The following is a 21,614-nucleotide window of genomic DNA, read 5'->3' as shown; positions in this document are numbered from 1 at the left end:
TATATTGTTATACTATAAGATAAGCACAAGAGATACCTCATTACATCTCTGTGGCTGTGTAGCATCAGGGGAATCCTTCAAGAAAGTTATAACATTGTATCTGAATTTCTCATTAAGGAACTCATTACAGTAATGTAGACTTTAGTTGATTGACTCATACTCATGTTGGATGCAAGTTCCTTCAGTGACTCATCGTGACAATTAATGACACACTGACTTGCTGGTGTCTTTCACTTCAAGCAGCAGGGAAGATCTGCCCCCAGTGCATGGGTCACTCGGAAGGTATCTTGGAAGAGAACAGCAAATATGTTAGGCAATGGGACTTGAGACTAAAAGGTAGAGACTTGACTTGAGACTTGGAGTAAAGGATTTGAATACATCACTGGTAATGTTCAGAACATTAAAAAAAGAAAAACTGCTCTGGCTTTCAGAGCTGGCATTGTAATCTTACAGCTACACTGCAGAAATAATGCAGTTTGATACCATGTTAACTGCCATGGCTCAATGCTGTGGGATTCAGGGATCTGTAGTTTTGTGAAATATTTAGACTTCTCTGTCAGAGAGTTCTGGTGCCACAACAAACTACAAATTCCAGGACTCCATAGCATTGAGCCATGGCAGTTAAAATGGTGTTAAACTTTATTCTTTCTGCAATGCAGATGCAGCCCTAGATATTTCTGCTCAAAAGTAAGTCCCCTTTATTTCAGTGATGCTTAGTCCCAGGTAAGTGGGTATAGGATTGCATCTTTAGCCACCCACTTGGATCCCTTGAATTGTATTTCTTAGTAGACTCATGTATTCTGAAACATATATATGATCAGAGCTTAGATTAAGACTAGTGCTTCCAGAAATTTGCAGCCAGTGTTGCCAGTGGCCACACAAGCTGCAGAATTCTTGGAACCAAAAAGAATTCCCCCCAGACTTTGGATTTTATGCTGGCTGCAAATCTATAAGGCATAGAGTATATGGAGTGGCAGGCGGTGAAACTATGTGTGGGATGTGTGTAATGTAACTTCTCACTATAAAACCACTTCTATTCTGGAAACTTGAAACATTTCATTTATTTATTTTAAACTAAAAAACCTGTCTTCCTGCCCACTGCTGTTAATGTGTTGCAAATGTAAATCAAACACGTACTTGCTAATTTAAAGCTGCAATCTGTTGTGCCCGCTTTCAGTTTCACTTGTTAGGTGAAAATCCTATAGACGTCCACCTGTTCTGAGAAAAGGTACAGTGGACCTTCCACATTCTCTGGGGTTAGAGGCACAGGACCCCTGTGAAAGTGGAAAATCCACAGATAAAATAACACTTATTACCTGAGAGAACACCTCTCTAGGAATCTCTGAGTCCTCCAAGGTAATTCTATGGTCAACATCTGTCCAAAGTTGACCATGAAATTATGTTGGAGGACCTACAAATGCCTAGAGTAGTGTTCTTTCTAGGAATCTCTAGGTCCTCCAGCACAGCTTTGGGTGGACGTTGACCACAGAATCACTTGAGGGTCTGGAGATTCTTAGAGGGAACACACTAATCAAATCTGTGAATAATCACATTCGCAAAAGTCAAAGTTACAAACGTAGAGGGCTGACTTTACTTAGAACTGAGCTACATAATTGCAAGCCATGGTGCCCATTTCGTTGGAAGGAAGTCTGGTTGAATTCACTAGCATACCTAGAACCAAACTATAAGATACATTGATTTCATTAAGGCTTGTAGTCTACAAACCTGAGCCCACCTGAAAAGTCTTAGAAAAATTCATAAATACCTGAACATCCCTAAAGTGTTTTGTTTATGGAGAGGGTTATTTCAATTACCATTCATTGGTTTATTTTGTCTTCAGGCTTCCCTGCTATCTCTGTTTTTTTCTCGGTCAGATAAAGGGATGTCCCTGTGTGTTGCTGAAATGGCAGAAGTTCTCAGCCTTTAGCTCTCCAGATATTTTGGGCTCCAAGCCCCCAAAGTCCCAGGTGGCATGGCTAATGACCAAGAATTCTGGAATTTGCAGCCCAAAACAGCTGGAGGGCCAAAGATTAATAAACACTGATTTAGAACAGCTTTGCTCAACCTGGGGTCTTTCATTGACTATTGGCTGCGGATAATGAATGGTGTAGTCCAGTGCATTGGGAATGCATCAGGTTGCAAAAAGTTATTTAAAGAAACAGCATGTTACCATCCACAAGGGTGTGGTAAAGGTAATTTCACTGCCTTGAGACACTGAAATGTACATAGAAACTGCACTGTAGACATGATACAGTTTGACACCACTTTAACCACCATGGCCCAATGCTATGGAACCCTGGGATTTGTAGTTTATTATGGCACCAGAGCTCTCAGACAGAAGGCTAAATATCTCTAACAGAAGGCTAAATAAATGCACTGAGCCATTGCAAGTAAAGAGGTGTCAAATTGCATTAATTTTGCAGTGCAGATGCAGCCTATGTGGGCCTTCATCAATATATGATATTAGGTTTACAAACATCTCATTGCCATATGCACTATTCACTTAAAAATAAAGGCACAGGTTTACAGCTTAAATGGAATATCTAGTGGTGATTGATGGCTTCCACATTGGTAGGGTGAAGGCCCAGCTCTGGGTTTCAATGTGAAATTTAAATGTGAAATGCTGAGCCAGTTTTGGGAGATAGGGTTGAGCACTTCAGAAAGATTTTTCAGCATCTGGAGTGGATTTATTACCCTGCTGATATGGAAATCAGAGATCACCACTGGTTATATAAGAAGAAGCCTTTAGGATTCTGAAAAGCATCTTGTCTGGCCCATTTTGTGCCATGTGTTTGGAACAGGGCATCTTTACATAATGTTTTCAAAACTCAAGGAATTCATAAGTCTGTCACACACTTTGGCCTGTTACAGACTGCCAAAATAAAGCTGCTTCGTGTCTCTATGGAGGTATGCTGTTTAAATGATGCATGCATCCAAAGAATCCGGAAGCTGCACCAAAGCTGCACTCCAGTGCTTAGGAATGGAGTGTGGCTTTGGCGCAACCTCCAGACTCTTAGGACCCATGCATCATTTAAACAGCATACCGCCAAAGAGACCCGAAGCAGGCTTTATTTTGGCAGTCTGTAACAGGCCATAGTTATCACTTCCAGACCCAGAACTGAAGTGGATTATAAAATGCGCAACACAATTGCTGATATTAATCCCCTTTCCAAAAATGTTATTTCCCCCCCCGGTCCTTGAAATGTGTTAGATCTGGATGGATTCAGCCAATTGAGTTACCAAGACAACCTCTCTTATCATGAAGATGACCATCTATCATTCGATTCAAGAACTGCATCAGAAAGCAGAGGCTCTGGGCAACCCAAAGATCCTGATATGGAGGTTAGTACGCTGCCAAGCCTCAGCCGCCAAGAAACTGAAGGGAGCTTAGAAATGGAGACAGCTTTCAGCAATCAAGGATTTGAAGGGAATGATGCTACTGACAGCTCATCGGCCTGGAGTCCGGAGGTAAGATGAAACAGTTGTTCTCATGTGATGGTATGCTTTGATTTTATGAACTCTCATCCAGGATGGCTTCCTTTTCATATACCATTAGTAAATACCCTTAATGTTAATGTAAGAACATCACAGTATTTGAACATCTGTGCTCTTCAGTGATTTCCAGTACACACTTTAAGTCTATGGTGTGTCCTCTGAGCAGATTTCATATGACAGCCCATAAGAGATAATGTCAAAGGTATTTCATAGTGGCAGTTGTGGAATTTTGTTGCATATTGGAATTTTGTTGCATTGCTGCTATTGTTAATACAGTTTCATCAATGTGCATGGCCACTTACTGAATCAAAGAAAAGACAGGCTGTTTCCCCTGATCCTCTTGGAAACCTCCCACCCAAGACATGCTCTTCCTGCCTTGTCCTATGACCACTCTGCACTGCAGTCTCCACTTGGAGCTCTCTTCTGACTTGTCACAACAGAGCTTGTCCGGGAAGGCAGTCCATGATTCCTCTGGTTGCCACTGAATTAACTTCTCATGTCAGAGAAGAGAATTGGGCACTTGGGGCTAGACACATGTGTCCTAAAGGGTGATCTTGTTCAACAGCACCCATCTTAATAGTACATCTCATCATGTGCCATCTTGATGCAGACTGGTTGAATGGTTTGAAAGTTTTCTTAAAGGTTTCAGGTAGGTGAATATGTGTAATCGTATTTCATAAAATCATAGAGTTGGAAGAGACCACAAGGGCCATCCGATCCAATCCCCTGCCATGCAGGAAATCTAAATCAAAGCATCCTCAACAGATGGCCTTCCAACCTCTATTTGAAGACTTCTAAGAAAGGAGACTTCTCCACACTCCGAGGGAGTTTGTTCCACTGTTGAACAGTCCTTACTGTCAGGAAGTTCCTCCTAATGTTGAGGTGGAATCTCTTTTCCTGGAGCTTGCATCCATTGTTCTGCCTTCTAGTCTCTGGAGCAGCAGAAAACAAGCTAGCTCCCTCCTCAACATGACATCCCTTCAAGTATTTAAACAGGGCTCTCATGTCACCTCTTAACCTTCTCCTCTCCAGGCAAAACATACCCAGCTCCCTTGTTTAATCATTGTGACCCTTTTCCTAATGAATACTAAGAAGTGTAGTTTTCTCTAAAGAAAGGCTATCAAGGAGTGAGATCAAATACAATCCCTTCTTTATGGTAAACAGTGTAGGCAAACAGGTCTAAAGATATGCTTGCCGATGTTTCTTAAAGTAAGCTGTCATTTTCTCTGTAAGATGGTTCAATATTGTTTCCATTGTACAAATAAGGAATTGAGTGGGGAATAGTAAGTACTTTGTTTCAGAGGTGGGGTGGAATAATTTGATGGATCCAGGTATCTCTGCACCAAGATCAACCTTCTATCCTACCCTAGTACTTGTTACTGGGCCAAAGAGTGTGTCTTCTGTCAATGTGATCAAGGCAGTAATTTTGCTTGTCAGAATTTAGAGTTAAGGACATTGTATGATTGCTGTGAAGGAGATTGGGAAATGAGAATGTTCAAGGCTTTACAAATTCTGCAGCTGCAGATACTTCTCTTCTTCCACTCCCTTGGTTGACAGTTATTAAGAGAGATGCCAGCTTGCTATATATATATATATATATATATATATATATATATATATAAAAATTAAACAAAATTCCCATAGAATCTTGCCAGTAGTTGCAGTGAAACAAGCAATAGAGCATTGCCTACTGTAGCAGTTCTGTTTTCCTTCAGTTCGCAGCCTGAATCCCACAACCATTCTGGTTCTAATATTACTACCACAGTATTTCTCAAGGAAGAGCCATAGCTCAGCGAGTCTGGAGGTTTTTAAAGAGCGGATGGATGGCCATTTGTTTGGTTACTTTTATTGTGAGTTCCTGCATGGCAGGGGGTTGGACTGAATGGCCCTTGAGGACTCTTCCAACTCTAGGATTCTGTGAGTTAATCAAGAAGAAACATAATTTATCACACTGTCTCAGCTTGTATGAAATGAGATACCATTCATAGCCTTAATTAAAATCACATAACATTTCAATATTGTGATCAGAGGCAAAAAAGGGCCTTCTCTGTTCTAGGCAGGCACATACACCTGCAATAGGATCAGCAAGAATACAATTCCATTATTTCCCAACTGAGGTTTTATTGTATTCTAGCCAGCTTGGTGTAGTGGTTTGAATGTTGGACTGCAACTCTGGGGATCAGGGTTCGATTCCCAGTGCGGCCATGAAGCCCACTGGGTGACCTTGGGCAAGTCACATGCTCTCAGCTTCAGGAGAAGGCAATGGCAAACCTCCTTTGAACAAATCTTGCTAAGAAAGCCCTGTGACAGGTTTTTCTTAGTGTCACCATAAGTCAGAAATGACTTGAAGGCACACAGCAACGAAAAAGTTGGTTTCAAACTTTGGTCTTCCAAGCGTTTTGAACTTCAGCCCCCAGAAGTGCCAGAGAGCTTGACTTATGTTTAGGGATTCTGGGAGCTGAAGTCCAAAACACCTGGAGGACCAAAGTTTGGGAACTACTGTTTACCCCAAATGTGCTGCTTCAGCCCAACACCAGAAGGCTGTGTTTCTCCAGCCCTCCTTCCCCATATGCCTAGTGCAGATGCTACTAAAAAACTTCTAGATAGACAATGGATGAGGAGGAAGAGGGCCTGTAGTCATAAAATGACTTTTAAAAATGGAGCTTCCTATTGGAGGCTTTGTTAAGTTACGTCTGTATGTCTGAACTGAGGTTGTAATAAAAGCAGTGAAGTTTGCACCTAAGGAGACATTCATCTGGATTTTGATCTACTTTCCCTGAAGGGCTTCCATCTGGCTGCATCATATCGTTAAAATTAAAGTCTGAATCTGTGCCTCTGACTTTCTAAAAATACCTCAGCATCTCTGAACTCCATTCTAATACTCACCTATTCAGAAATAAAATCTTCACTTTGGCAGTGCAACCGCAAATACCATTTCAGGGCCATTCCCATAATTGCCTTCTTTGTCAGATTGATATTGGCTTCCTCCCTCCTCCTACTTTTGTGCTCTTTTCCTCTGCCTACTTACATTTTTCTTGCATCTACCTCACACACATAAATTCAGTTCTGGTAGTAGGAGTGCCTTGTACTGAAGGCCATATCCAACTAAATCTAACTTATGTGACATTTCCCCCCTGTTGGTCCAAAGCAAAAAATACTGCTTTCGGGAGGGAATTATTCAACATTAAGAACCTTGGTAAACAATATAGTCTACACTGCAAGTCTGTGGGGGAAAATATGCCACACAATAAAATGGGATAGTGCCAAGCTGTAGGCTCTGAAACTTGGAATCTGATTCTGTGTTTTCTGCACCACCAGTTTCTCCAGTTCAAGGGTGGGAAATGGATGGCCTCTAGGAAGCATGTGGCCCTTGAGGGGCCATGTGGCACTTGGGATCCTCTCAAGTGCATAGCCCCTTCATCCCCTCCCTGCTAAAATAACTTCAAAATGTCTAAATGTTCTGTTTTTTTGTGATAAATCAATTCATTTGAAATGTGTTACTGGAGAAGGGTGCTGAGGGATAGCCAAAATGACAAACAAATGGGTCCTTGAACAGATCAAGGCTGAAATCTCCCTGGAAGCAAAGATGACGATACTGGGGCTGTCATACTTTGGTCATATATGAGAAAGCACGACTCATTAGAAAAGACAATGTTGTTGAGGAAGATAGAGGGCAGAAGAAATAATCTTTTTTCAAGTCTGCATGCCTGATGTATAAGCGAGACTATGGGCCTGAGTCTGCAGGACTTGAGCAAAGAGGCAGAGAATAGGGGTTTGTGGAGACATCTCATTCACCGCGTTGTCATGAGTCAAAGTCATCTCGAAGGCAGCTAACAACAATAATCCGGAATGGATTTGGTGCTTTTGGTGGCATCAACGGCATTCTCCCGTGTGGTAAGACATGTTTTCCCCCTGTTCCGTACCCTTCCGTTCCATTCCCGTGCCACAGATCGGGTTATTTTGTAGTGTGAATGGGGCCTTCTGGTCACCAAAATGGCAGTTGCAGTGGCCCAGCTGCAGACTGCTGGAGCTCCAGAAGTGCTGAAAATTGGCTGGTGCAGCCTTCTGTGTAACAGTTTGCCCATTCCTGCTGTAGCTGGAGGAAAGAGCTACTCATGTCTGAAACTGTCCGTCTGTCCATCCATCCATCCATCCATCCATCCATTGCATTTTAACTGCTTTTCTGCCTACCAGGAGTTTCAGTGTTCAGTTTTACAAATCAAAGGCCAGCTGAAATAATGCATTTTAAAACCCACATACAAACAAAACCATTAACAAAAGCAAAGCAAGAAACAAAGAGCAGAAAGAACAAACAAAGAAGGAAAAATGGGAGTACTGGAAGACTGAGCTGGAACAAAAACAGGGATGGAGCATGTTTCAAGAAGAGTAAGGGAAGTCTATCTGTATGTTTCCTAAGAAATTTGATCATGCCCTGGCCACACAGAAAACAGGTTGTTAGAGCTATAGGATTCTGAGAGCTGTAGGCTGTGCTGTCTGCAGGATTCTATGTGCCATAGCACACAAATTAGTTTTTCAGACCACTTCCTCTCCTTCTTACTTTATCTGCACATTATTATTATTATTATTATTATTATTATTAACCTTTATTTATATTTATATTTATTTATATGCCTCTGAAGATGAAACAGAGAGAGCTCCTTGGAGGAGAAGTTGAAATGTCATAAATAAATTCTTTGTCCTTTGTTGTTGTGTGTCTTCAAGTAGTTTCTGACTTGTGGTGACCCTAAGGCTATCATGGGATTTTCTTGGCAAATTTCTCAGAGAGGATTTGCCACTGCCATCCTCTGAGGCTGAAAGAGTGTGATTTGCCTAAGATCACCCAGTAGGTTTTCATGGCTGAGCTTTGATTCAAACCCTGGTCTCCAAAATGTGACTTGATACAAGGCAGCTTCTTCTGTAACTGTATCTTCCAGAATCCCACCAGCAACCACCTCCAGTGTTGGCCACACTGGCTGGGGCATTCTGGGAGCAACAGTCCACAACATTCCTAAGCTCTGGATTTGCTCATTCTGTCATGACTAAGATGTTTATCACACTATACTCTTAAAGTGCTACAATTCCACTTTGACTCCTCTAGCTGTCTCCTGTTGCATTCTGGGATTTTGCAGTTTTAAGGAGGAGTATTTAGAATTCTCAGGTATTCTAAATACCCCTCCTTAAAACTGCCAATACCAGAATGCAACAGGAGGCAGCTAGAGGAGTCAAAGTGGAATTGTAGCACTTTAAGAGTATAGTGTGATAAACATCCAAATTTGTTCAGGCCAGGTTCTGCCTACTACAGGCTTGACCAACATGTGTCCTACCAAACTCAAATGCAACTCGCCAGTCATGAATGGTCCTCCCACCCCTGGGGTGTCAGCTGTTGTTGTTGTGTGTGCTTTCAAGTTGTTTCCGACTTATGGTGATCCTAAGACGATCCTATCATGGGGTTTTCTTGGTATGGTTTGTTCAGAGGAGGTTTGCCATTGCCTTCCCTTGAGGCTGAGAGCATGTGATTGCCCAAGGTCACCCAGTGGGTTCCATGGCTGAGCTGGGAATCATACCCTGGTCCCCAGAGTCATAGTCCAACACTTAACCACTGTACCATGCTAGCCTTCTTGGGATGTCAGTACCTACCTGATATTACTACCTACTCAGAACTGAATTGTTTAAGGATGAGGATTTTCATGAGCCACAGGACATGGCAGGTAAGCTTTATCTAGCCTGGTGGATAACACATTGTGTGTGTGTTTTTTGTTAAAGTAATTCATGACTTTTTTTCCTGTTACTTCTGCTCAGTTTTGCTGTTTAAAAAAATAGGATCAAGACTGCTTACAAGCTACAAAACAGCTATCAGCAATGAGAAAATGACAAACGTATTTTTTTAATTACAAGGTGTTAAAAAAATAATAGTAGCAGTAAGACTCTTAAATCGTGCAGATCTGCTCTGTTCCCTTGAATATCCTGTTCTTTTATAGTGTGCTCATGTTTAAATAGAAAGGAGTGGTCTCTATAGCAACCTTTTCTAGTCTAAGATTAAAAAGCACCTTTGAACAGAAAACACACACACCCAGGAAACTGATAACCTGTCTGTCCTCTGTCTCCTTCCCCTTCCACCTTGGTTTTGTTTTATCACATTGATGTTTTGCAAAAAAAGAAAGAAAAAGGCTAATGGGTGTGCCTGAAAACATGCAAAGGAATATTTAAGGCAATATGAATTAATTTTTTTAGCTGTGAAAAGGCTCATGTGGAACTTAAAGGGAAGGCAGGATGTGTGTGTTTATACCTCGAGTTAAACTGAAGCCAAAATAGAGATACTGGTGGTAGCACAGATGGCTGGAAATTAGCCTGTCTTCCTACGCTATGGTTTTCATGACCTAGCCATATTTTTGTATGTACAAATATCTGGTAGGAAAAATGGCCAGAAATTTAAGCTCTTGTTTAAAAAGAGAGTGAAACAACCAGGAATCGAATCGTAGATTCTTGGATGCCATTCCAACTCCCTGCCATCCAGGATTACACAGCAACAGCACTCCTGAAAGATGCCATCCTCTGTTTAAAGACCTCCAAGGGTGGAGAGTCCATCACCTTCCAAGGCAATCTATCCTACTGTTGAACAACACTGAACAGTAAACAAGTTCTTCTTAATGTTTAGACAGAATCTCTTTTCTTGTAATTTGAACCCACTGGTTCGTATTCTAGTCTCTGGAGCAGCAGGAAACAAGTCCACATCATCTTCTACATGACATCTCCAAGTATTTGAAGATGGCTATTGAGAAGAAGGATCCAGAATGAGCTCACCGCCAACGTACTTCACAATATCACATAACTCTGTTATTATTCTGCTTTTACTGCTATGGTTGCCTCCTGGGGCATTCTGGAGTTTGTAGTTTAGTGAGGCCTAAGAGCTCTTTGGCTGAGAATTTTAAATCACCCTCCCTCAACTGCAAATCCCAGGATTCCACAGGAGGCAGCCATAGGAAGAAAAGTGGAATAACAGCACAGTGTCTTTTTCAGTAGTAGGAGTATTTAGAGTTTCACCTGTAAAACTGAGGAAGTAGACCCAGTCTACGAAAGTTTATGCTACAACTTCTTTTCCACAATTAGTCTCAAAGGTGCTGTAAAATCCCTTTTCATACTGATCTTTCAGACTAACAAGACTTTCCCTCTGAATTCTACCCCTAAATCTGGTCTTTATCTTAGCACTCATATATCTCTCACAGAAACCATTAATGAAGAGTTTTCCCCATACACCTGCACTGTCTTTCCTTCCTTAACAGGACTACAGCTTCCATTCCTTAAGCATTCAAAGATATAGCCATGTTAATTGTAGACTCAGTCTATAGAGAGACCTTGTAGCACCTTTGAGACTAACTGAAAGATTATTTCAGTTAGTCTCAAAGGTGCTACAAGATCTCTCTACATACTGATTCCTTTAGCATATGGGAGTTTCTTAGCTCTTCAACTTAGCTCAACATCCTTCATCTCTCAGCCTTTTTCAATGAAGCCCTTGCAACCTGTTTCTATTCTTACCTGCTTTTCAGACCACAGCTATCCTCTTCCCTGCCCTATTTTGCCTTTGCAGTTTTTGATTATTTCTTACTTTCCAGACTGCATCCTTCTTTCTCCTGTATACATAAAAGAGTGCACAAACCCTGCCCACCTCAAGGCTCTGTGCTAGACTTTTGGGGCCCCTCTATACCCGCCAAAATGACAGTACTGTATTCTATAATGCCTGTGCTCCAGCAATTTTCTTTCTTGTTTTTTCTGCTCTCCTGACGGCCCATCTGCTTTCTTCTTCTCACTTTTTATTTTCTCTCCTAACAGGAACATGAAGGAGCAAATGTTCTTCCAGCTCATCCTAGCCCCCATGAGCCCATTTCCAAGTGCGGAGACCTAGATGTCATCTTTGATTATAGGCCTTCCACCCAGAAGCTGCTGGTGACTGTCCTGGAGGCGAAGGATATCCCAGACAAGGATCGCAGTGGAGTGAGCAGTTGGCAAGTCCATCTGGTCCTGATGCCTAGTAAGAAACAGAGGGGAAAGACAAGTGTCCAGAGAGGTCCCAACCCAACATTCAAGGACAAGGTGACATTCACTAAGTTAGCCCCTGAGGAGCTGAGCACCTATGCCATCCGATTCCGCCTCTACTCTGTGCGCAAATTGATCAAGGAGAGGATGATGGGCGAACGGTTCTTTTATCTTAGCAACCTCAACCAGGAGGGGGAGATGAAGGTGACACTGGTTTTGGAGCCAAGAAGCAACTTGTGTGTAAGTCCTTTTTCAATTGTGGCAGGGCTCCCAAAATGTCTCGCTGGTGAATTGCTTCTGCTCATGGGGGTTGAAAGGCAGAGAGAGTTAAGGAGACTCCCAGCCTACCCATAACATTGGCTTCAAGAAGAATCTGAATGCAATCATCATTGTTATGTTGGCAATTTACCTTTTTCAAATGTTGTGATCTCCCCAGCTGCAACCCCGACCACTTTGATGGGCATCATAGGGTCAGACACAACTTTGGACTCTCTTCCCAAGGGAAATAGCAGAGGGATGATCCGGAGAAGTGAGATTCTGAGCAGGGAGAGGGTTAAGCAACCTCCTCCATCCCCAAATGACATCTTTGAGGCATGTCTACACAGGCCAATTACACTGGTTTCTTCCCCACCCCACAACCTGTCTGTATGATGTAGGGCCAAAGTTCCGATTTGAGTAGGGACTTTCATTATGAGAAAAGACCAGTTCTGCGCCAAATCTGCCCTATCTTTGGACAAATTTGCTTTAAAAACTTCACCTCTTGATCCAGATTTTGCAGGAAAATCTGGACAACTCTGCGACAACACTGGGTGAATGTTTACACATGGGTTCTGTTGTGCCATCCATTGCCACTGGTGTAAATTTCTCCCTCTGAGCTCAGAAATAAGGCACTCAGCATTGATCACATGGCTGGATGCCTTGTTGTGACCTAAGAGGGAGTGATTTGTGCCAGTGGCAGTAGCGCTTTGTGGCACAGCAGGAGGCATGTGTGGACAGCTGCCAAGTGTCAATTTGGAGTGAGGAGGTAACGGGGAATCCAGGACGTAAATCATTGCCAGCTGTCCCAAACAGGTAGGAAAAGCTGTGAGGATGCTCAGCTGTAGTACTATATGTACTATGACACAATTCTTTAATATTAGGTTTGAATCTTAAGCATGGTTGGCCTCTGTTGTCGTATGCCTTCAAATCATTTCTGACTTATGGTGACCCTAAGGCGAACCTATCATGAAGTTTTCCTGGCAGAATTTGTTCAGAATGTGTTTGTCATGGCCTTCCTCTGAGGCTGAGAGACTGTGACTGCCCAAGGTCACCCAATGGATTTCCATGGCTCCACAGGGATTCATATCCTGGTTTCTGAGTGTCTTAATCCAGTGCTCAAACCACTGGATCCTTAAACCACTATAAATAGCCAGTGGACCTCTGTTTGGGGATATGTACATATTCCTCATTGTCACTACCTGTTATCTGCTTTGGGAGGGACTATAGAGAAATGATACAGTGCATAGTTTGCTGACAAAATAATGCCAGGATTAGTCCTTGACATCAAAAGATTTACAGCCAAGTTAAGTTACAGATTTTTAAAAATTACACAAAATGAATTTCAGATATATAGTTGCATTTTTATACATATGTAAACTACAGCTAAGAGGCTGATCTTTTGTTACACTAGGAAGGAGCTTTAAAAATTAATTTGAGAGAATATTTTCTATTTCCAATTTGGCTATTCTGTCATTCAGTTTAATTTCACTCCCTCCCCACCAGTCCCTGGTGCCTCAAATAAAAAGATTTGGGAGGGGGACAGAAGATGCGGCCAGTCACAATAGGCAATACTGGGCTAATTGGGCAAATACTCTGAATGGGTATTAGGCAGCCAATAAAATGGAAACCCACTGGGTGACCTTGGGCAAGTCACACTCTTTCAGTCTCAAAGGATGGCCATGGCAAACACTCTCAGAAGAAACTTGCCAAGAAAACCCCATGATAGAGTTGCCTTAGGGATGCCATAAGTCGGAAATGACTTGAAGGCACACAACAACAACAACGGAAGCCAAGATCCTGCATTGTGTTTTACATAGAGTTAATCTACACTCACAGAGGACTTTATCACACTAACAAAAAAGATGAGAGCATAGCAGGATATTGTTCCCATCAACATCGCGCAATAATGCTATGATTATCACATAATGGCATGACTATCTCACAATTATCCCATGAATAAAGAGGCATTCTAGCACCGCTTTTTATTCATGGGAAAATCCTGTGAATAAAAAGCAGAACTAGAATGTCTCTTTATTCACAGGATAATTGGGCCGTAGCGTGACGTCACGCGATAATCATAGCGTTATTGCGCGATTTTAATGGGAGCATCTCACTATGCTCCCGTCTTTTCTGCTAGTGTGATAAAATCCTATGAATGTGCTTGCTATTTCTGCAATTCCAGTGAATCAAGTGGCACGCTGGTGGCACTGAGAAAGAGTTTGGCTATCTAAGAATGAACAACTGCCTGTGCAACGGTTACACTTGAGGAACTAAATTTATGCAGTTGTGAACTAAATGACAGATATTACACTTTGGCCAAAAAAGTGCAACTGAGGGCATATGGGAATTTACTTGTGTATAAAATACCAAGGGGATGCTGGCCAAAGCTGGATCTGGCCTGTAGAAGTTCAGGTGATTTTAGTCTTTAATTTTGGTGAGGGCAGTTATCTGTATTAGTCTTTTAGCAAAAAAAGACACTTGGCACCTTGAAGACTAACCATTATTACTTGGCAAGCTTTTGTGGACTGCAGCCGGCATCAATGAAAACTTCTGCCAAATAAAACTTGTTAGTGTTTAATGTTCCACAAGAGTTTCTGTTGTTAAGTATTTAAGATGCTGCAGGACACTGTTATGTTGGCTACAACAGAACACTTTTCTAGGTTAGTGTTTACTTTTCCCAGAGCTTAGAGAACATTTTTTTGGACTACGAAGAATCGTATGGCATCTGAAAGACTAACAAGTTTAATCAGGCATACACTTTCAAGGACTCCAGCCCACTTCATCAAATCTAGTGAAAAGGAGTTGACAAAAGCTTATGCTACATAAAACTTCATAATCTTCGTGGTACTACAATACACTTTATTGTATTTGCTGCAACAAACTACTTCAATATCTGAGGAATTTTGAGAGTTATAGTTCTCCCAAAATACCTTTTCCACTGAAAATGATGACTTGAGAATTCTGAGAATTATATGGTGTATCTACACTGGAGAAATAATGCAATTTGACACCACTTTATGTGCTATAGCTCTATCCTATGGAATTTTGGGATTGGTAGTTTTAGAGGGTCTTCAGCCTTCTCTGCCAAACCATGCTGGTGCCCCACAAAACTGCAAAAAACTACAAAACTACCTACAAATCTCAGGATGGAAGGATTTGTATGGATGGATCCATAGCAGTTAGTGTCAAACTGCATTATTTCTCCGTTGTAGATGCACTCACTCCTAGTTCCAGAGCTCTGACTTGGTTTCATTAAGTCACATGTTATATGAAAAACAAAAATATCTCAATTCATTAGCTATTCTTTCTCTTTCCTCTCTTCATTTTCACCAATTTCTCCCTCCAACCTTTGCAGAGCGGAGGCTCCCAGATCAGTCTCTCAGCCATCTCTCACAGTGACAGTGCTTCTTCAAACCAGTCCCTGTCACATGGAGGTGTTCCAGAACTGCTGGTGGGGCTCTCCTACAATGCTACAACAGGGCGATTATCGGTAGAGATGATCAAAGGAAGCCACTTCCGGAATCTTGCTGTTAACAGGCCACCAGGTATGTAAAGGTGGTAATAGAATCATAGCATCATAGAATTGGAAGAGACATCAAGGGCCATCCAGTCCAGCTCCCAACCATGCATGAGTATACACTCAAAGTACAATCAAATCATCCCCGACAAATGGCCACCTAACCTCTGTTTAAAAACCTCCAAAGAAAGAGGCTCCACCCAGTGGCATCTCATTCACCGGTGTCACTCAATGCAGAGGGCATGGCTAAAATGCTGTGCTCACGCCTTCTCTCTCCTCACAAGGAGATTACTGCCACTGCAGGGAAGCAGGTCTGGGCGCACTTGGCCTTCCTCCTCAGCGGCCTCCTTGTGACTGCAGGGAAGCAGGGCAGGGTATGGTCGGCCTCCTTCCTCGCAGCAGCACCAGTAGCCTCCTTGTGAGGAAACCGCTGCTGCTATGGGCAAGGAGATCTGAGCATGCTCAGCCTTCTTTCTCATTGCGACAATAGTGGCTTCCAAATGAGAAAATCACTTCTGTCGTAGGGAAGTAGGGTCGGAGGACAGCTTGACTGGGTGTCACCTCTCTTCTGGGGTGTCTTCCAGGGTGGGCTGCACCACTACATCCCCTAGTGATGCCACTGACTCCACCACACTCCGAGCCAGCATATTCCATTGTTAAATAGCTCTTACATGGTCAGGAAATTCTTCCTAATGTTGAGGTGGAATAGCTTTTCTTGTAGATTGAATCCATTACTCTGGGTCCTATTCTCTAGAACTGCAGAAAACAAATTTGCTCCATCTTCAATATGGCAGTATGGCATCCCTTCAAATGTTTAAACAGGGCTATCATATCAATTCTTGACCTTCTCTTCTCCAGGCTGAACATACCCAGCTCCCTAAGTCTCTCCTAATAGGGCATGGTTTTCAGACCTTCCCCATTTTGGTCGCCCTCCTCTGGCCATGCTCCAGAGTGTGTTGCACTCCTATTCAGTAGTTTGAGCAAAGCTCTTGGCTTAAGGGGGTGTGAAATGTGAATTGGGAAGCCTGCCATCTGGCACTGGGTTTTAACTGCCTTAGGCCTCTCATGTGGACTGTGCAATACAAATGTAATTCAGAGTAATGCCTAAATATGAAGGGGAGGGCATGGATAGTGAACCCTTGTTTTCTTTTCACTACAATTCTGTTGTAAAGAAACTTCTTTCATGAGGGTGGCATTTTCTATTCCTCACCAATATGGCAGCTCTTGCTACTGAACTTGTTAAGCCACAGATTCATGACTTCTTTTGAGCACAGAGATTCTTCAGTGAAAAATCTTTAAGTGTACATTGGTTCAAATAAAGTCTTGCTCAGATGTATGTGTGAGTATGTGATACATTGTTGTGTGTTGTTAAATTCTTCATGTTTGAAAAATCATTCAAAGCATTAAAAGCATCTTCTTGGGATTTTATTTTGAAATAAAGTTCAAAATACAGGTGACAAAAAGCATGAGACTGTCACAGCAGTGAAACAAGACCACTAATTTAGTAGAAAAAGAAGAGAGGACAAAACCAATGCCCCCAGCCTTTAGAAGAAGCAGAAATATTCTCACATGATAATTACATCTGTGAATTACTGCAATTATATCAGAAACACATTAGTCTCATTAAACAAATACAATAGCAATGATATATGAGGAAGCACAGAAATTAAAGAATGTGAATGTGGGTTAAAAACAGAGTCAATCTCTTAAATAAACCAAGTATTTATTTAACCCTTAATGTGAACAATGATTTATCATAAATGTGTAAAATGTAGTGTCGTCCGTGGAATTAGGATACCAGACATTGCTTGCCAGACTTCTTTACAGTAAACCAAAGGATATCTCAGTTTCTTTAAGAGATTGAGAAACTGGCTCTTCTCATTGTGATCAATATAAAAGTAAACAATCTAGTTTGAAATATATCAGCTGGACCTCTGGCTCATTTCTTGCCCACGTATACACACAATGGTGGTGCATATATTGGGCTTGTTTTTCTATATTGATTTAAGGAACAATAATCCATGGGTGGGGTAGCTGGAAATAGTTTAGTTGTCACAGATGGCTTGTAATCTAATGTGTAGGCTGTTGTTACACTTTGTAAGGCTGTTGAACCAGTGCTCATGGTCAACACCAAGAAGCCGATGAATCAGGCTTGGTTTCTGCTTGGAACAGGGAACTGACTTGCATAAGGATCAGTAACAGTTGGTGGTTCCAATGTTAGCAGCAGTTTACTCCACTCTGGGTTTCAGCTTGAATTTTAAGGTGCTATCCAAAGGAGTTAACCTTTCAGGACCTGGAATAGCTCCTTTATAAATTTTAGACCAATGGTTCCCAAACTTTGGTCCTCCAGATGTTTTGGACTTCAGCTTCCAGAAATCCTGACTGTTACCCAAGAATGCTGGGGCTTCTGAGAGTTAAAACCCTGGGTGAATGAAGTTTGGGAACTGCTGATTTTGATATAACCAAAAGCAGATTTACTGTCCTACTGATTTGGAGCCTCCAACTGCTTAATGGTAAGGACAAGAGGAAATCTTGCTAAATGACTTGCTCTTGATGAAAAAGGCTGTCTTTTAACACACTGAGATAACCTGTTGAGAATTTGTTCACCCCTGCAAGTTTTTCTCTCTTCTGGCATGATTAGAAGAAAATAAGCAGTATTTTTCTTCTTCTGAGATTTCTTCAGTTTGTTCAAAACAGAACCAAATATGTAGCCTTGGGGGTTTTCCTGGACTACACTATCTGTTGAGGTACAGATGGCATGAGTTACCAGGCTTCCCGTCTGTTAGTTTCCACTGATTTGCTAACTGTGCCCCATCTGGGGAAAAAGAACTTGGTTGGATTCTAATAGAAAAAGATAAAAAAAGATGAGGTTTTGTTTTCTCCCAAGGAAGTTATTTTTTTGTCATCTGTTTCAGTGGATGAAAAGACTGAAGCAGACTAGCATTAGTGTTCCATTGTATACATCTTGTATGTTTAACATGGATGAGGTTGTGGGCATATGCAGAATACAGTGCAAATAAGAGTCATGGAATCATAGAGTTGGAAGGGGCCTCCTGAGCCAAAGGGTCCAACCCTCTAGTCCAGGTGTAGGCAACCTGCGGCCCGGCAAGGCCTTGGGACCGGCCCCAGCTCGGTCCTGCCGCCGATTGCCACCGGAGCCTTTGGCCTCTTGCGTGAGGGTGTGGGGCCTTTGGCCTAGTGTGGGGCCTTTGGCCTATCAGGAGGAGGCGGGCAAGGGGGGCAATTGTCCATAGAAGCCTCAGAAACATGCATTTATATTAACATTTTAAAAAAATCAGCAAATTTTTTCGCATGTCCTCCAATTTTAAAAAAAACTGTCCCCCATTTGAAAATTTTGTCCTACATTTGTCTCGGTTTATTTATTTATTTAATTTTTTTAAAAAAATTATTTAATTATTTATTTTTTGGCTTCGGCCCCCCAGTTGTCTGAGGGACAGCAACCCGGCCCCCGGCTCAAAAAGGTTGCCTACCCCTGCTCTAGTCAATGTAGAATCTCCACCTAAAACATCCCCAGCAGGCAGCTGTCCAGCCTCTTTTTGAAGATGTCCAGAGAAGATGACCCCACCACTTCTCTTGACAGTTGGTCCCATTGCCAAACAACTCTCATTGTCAAGAAGTTCCAGCTAATGTTTGATCAAAATCTACCCTCCTGTAAAACTATTAGACTTGGTCCTCTTCTCCAGGGCAGCAGAAAACACACCTTCCTCCTCCTTTGTATGATAGCACTCTACAATCTTCTCTTCAACAAGCTGAACATGCCCAGCTCCTTCAACCTTTCCTCACAGATTTTGTTCTCCATACCGCTTGTCATCCTTGTTGCCCTTCTTTCAGCCTACTCCATCTTGTCTTTATCCTTCTTAAAATGAGGTGCCTAGAACCAAATGCAATACTCTAAATGATACCCAACATTAATATGTAAGTATAGAGAGACAACATGGCAGAGTGGTTTGAGTGTTGAACTAGGACTGTGGAGACCAGGGTTCGATTCCCAGCTTGGCCATGTAAACCCACTGGATGCCTTGGACAAGTCACAAGTTCTCGGCCTTAGGGGAAGGCAATGGCAAACCTCCTCTGAACAAACCTTGCCAAGAAAACTCCATGGCATGTTCATCTTAGGGTCACTTGAAGGCACACAACAACAACAACAACAACAACAACATATAATTAACATGTAACAGTAATATGTAATTATCTAAATTAATTAATTAAAATATTTAAACTCTACTCTATATCACAGATTCTGGGGCAGCATACAAATGAAATCAACCCAAACAATTCAAAGGAATTTAAGGTTTAAACCAATAAAAATAATTCCAATAGACTGAAAACATGTGAAAGAGTTAATGGATTAAAACAGCTTGAAATTGTTAAAATGTCTTAAAATTATGAGCCTGAACCTTTTGGAATAAATCCATTAGGTCTCAAAGGCCTTACTAAAATCCCATGTTTTCACATTTTGATGGAATGAGGTCAGTGTCAGTGATAGTCAGGCCTTTTAGGAGGAGAGCATTTCATGATCAGGGTACCATAGCAGAGACATCTCTCTCCTGTTCCCCTTCATAGGTATGTTGTCTCCATGGGTGGGGCATAGAGGATGGTATCTCCAGCACTCTTCAGTCGTTTTGTGTGTGTGTGTGTGAATGTGTGAGTGCATGAACACGCCTTCAAGTCACTTGTTGAGGTATGGTTTCTCCATGAATTTCACAGGGTTTTCTTAGCCAAGGAATATTCAGAGGTGGTTTTGCCTGATCCTTCCTCTGAAATATAGCCTATAGCACCTGGTAGTCATTGGTGGTCAGCCATCCAAGTACCAATCAGGGCTGACTCTGCTTAGCTTCCAAGATCAGGTGGGATCTATTGCCTTGGGGGGGGATATGGGGAGTGGCTCTCTTTCATGTATCAAGATTATAAACTGTTTAGGGCTTTGAATGTCATGCTAAGGGACTTGAATTCAGGCTGGAATATATTGGCAGCAAATGAAATTCCTTTAAGACTGGCATTGCATGATGGCTATGTACTATTCCATATGGATCACTTATAAATGAAGTGTGTCTTGTGTTTGTGGTTATATTTGTTCTTGTGTGCCTCTATGTTGTCTCTGACTTATGACCACCCTAAGGCAAACCAGTCATGGTGTATTTTTTTTTTTTTGGCAAGATTTGTTCAGAGGAGGTTTGCCACTGCCTTCCCCTGAGGCTGAGAATATGTGACTTGCTTAAGGTCACCTCAGTGGGTTTCATGGCTGAGTGGGGAATCAAACCTTGATCTCCAGAGTTATAGTCCAACATTCAAACTGCTATGCAATGCTGGTTCTCTCTCTCTATGTTTATTGCTTATTTTATTTTATTACACATACCCCATCTTTTCCCTAACATGGCACCCTGGGTGGCTGTTTGTTTAGTCTGCATGTGTTTGTTTGTTTTCTCCTTTGGTGGAGATAAGCCAGGCTGAACTCTCATTTACCCTGGATTCTTGCTCTTGGGATCTTCTACATGTTTTGCATCCTAAAATATTTATCTTGATGTATTGTTCACTCCAGTTTTTCAGATGAAGCTGGAAGGAGATAAGAAGTTAAATCAAATTCTCAGTAAGGTCCGTGTGCATGTGGAGAACATGAAGCAGTTTGATGCCCAGAAAGGTTTCATTTTCAGAAAGGCAGGAGAATGTTGTCTCAGTCAGGGTGCTACATTTTTCTGTTTGTTTTGGCAAACTTTCCTTATGCCAAAGGTGGAGACTGGCAAACAAGGGTGGGTGCCCCTTCCAGCGAACTGATAGTGAAATGGATTAATGACTCTTGTCCACTGAACTTAGTTTTCATCCTTTGAAGCAAATTCTGTTTCCTTAGTTTATCAGATACAGCTTCCTCCATTTATGGTCTATTTACTTATTTGTTTGAACAGATCACACCCTGGTGAACTGACAGAATTAGCAGCATGAGAGACTAGGTTTTTATGCCACATTAAGCAAACAAGCAATGGTTGCTAATCATGATAGATATAGATTACCTCCTGTTTCAGAGGCATTATGGCTTTCAAAACCGATCTCTGGAGCTCAAAAGCAGGAGGATGACGAATGATGTCCTCACATCTTACTTACAAGATTTTCCTTGACATTGGGTTTACCATTGTGGTGGACAGAGTGCTGGACCAGATAGGTTTTTGGTCTGATCCAACAGCACTCTTCCCATGCTCTTAAACTGTGGACAGTTCTGGTCGATAGCTTTTGTTTTGCCATTTCAAGGGATGAAGCAGTCACCTTCTGAAATATTTTAAATCCAGGGAAGAAGAGTATG

General features: G+C 41.9%; 1 protein-coding gene across 3 annotated transcripts in view; it reads left to right on the top strand.

The window, feature by feature from the left end:
- The window catches only part of SYT16 (synaptotagmin 16), a 44,169-nt gene that overhangs the window by 17,427 nt on the left and 5,128 nt on the right, over window positions 1-21,614 (top strand). For all 3 annotated transcript variants that reach the window (XM_042438608.1, XM_042438522.1, XM_042438690.1), the window contains 3 exons: window positions 3,212-3,468; window positions 11,323-11,766; window positions 15,140-15,329. In XM_042438608.1, the coding sequence (XP_042294542.1) occupies window positions 3,212-3,468; window positions 11,323-11,766; window positions 15,140-15,329 (891 nt within the window). The remainder of the gene's footprint in view (window positions 1-3,211; window positions 3,469-11,322; window positions 11,767-15,139; window positions 15,330-21,614) is intronic.

Source organism: Sceloporus undulatus, chromosome 1, assembly GCF_019175285.1.
Source record: "Sceloporus undulatus isolate JIND9_A2432 ecotype Alabama chromosome 1, SceUnd_v1.1, whole genome shotgun sequence".
Lineage (NCBI taxonomy): Eukaryota > Metazoa > Chordata > Lepidosauria > Squamata > Phrynosomatidae > Sceloporus > Sceloporus undulatus.
Note: the sequence above shows the minus strand (reverse complement) of the source record. Positions and strands in the feature narration are given on the sequence as shown.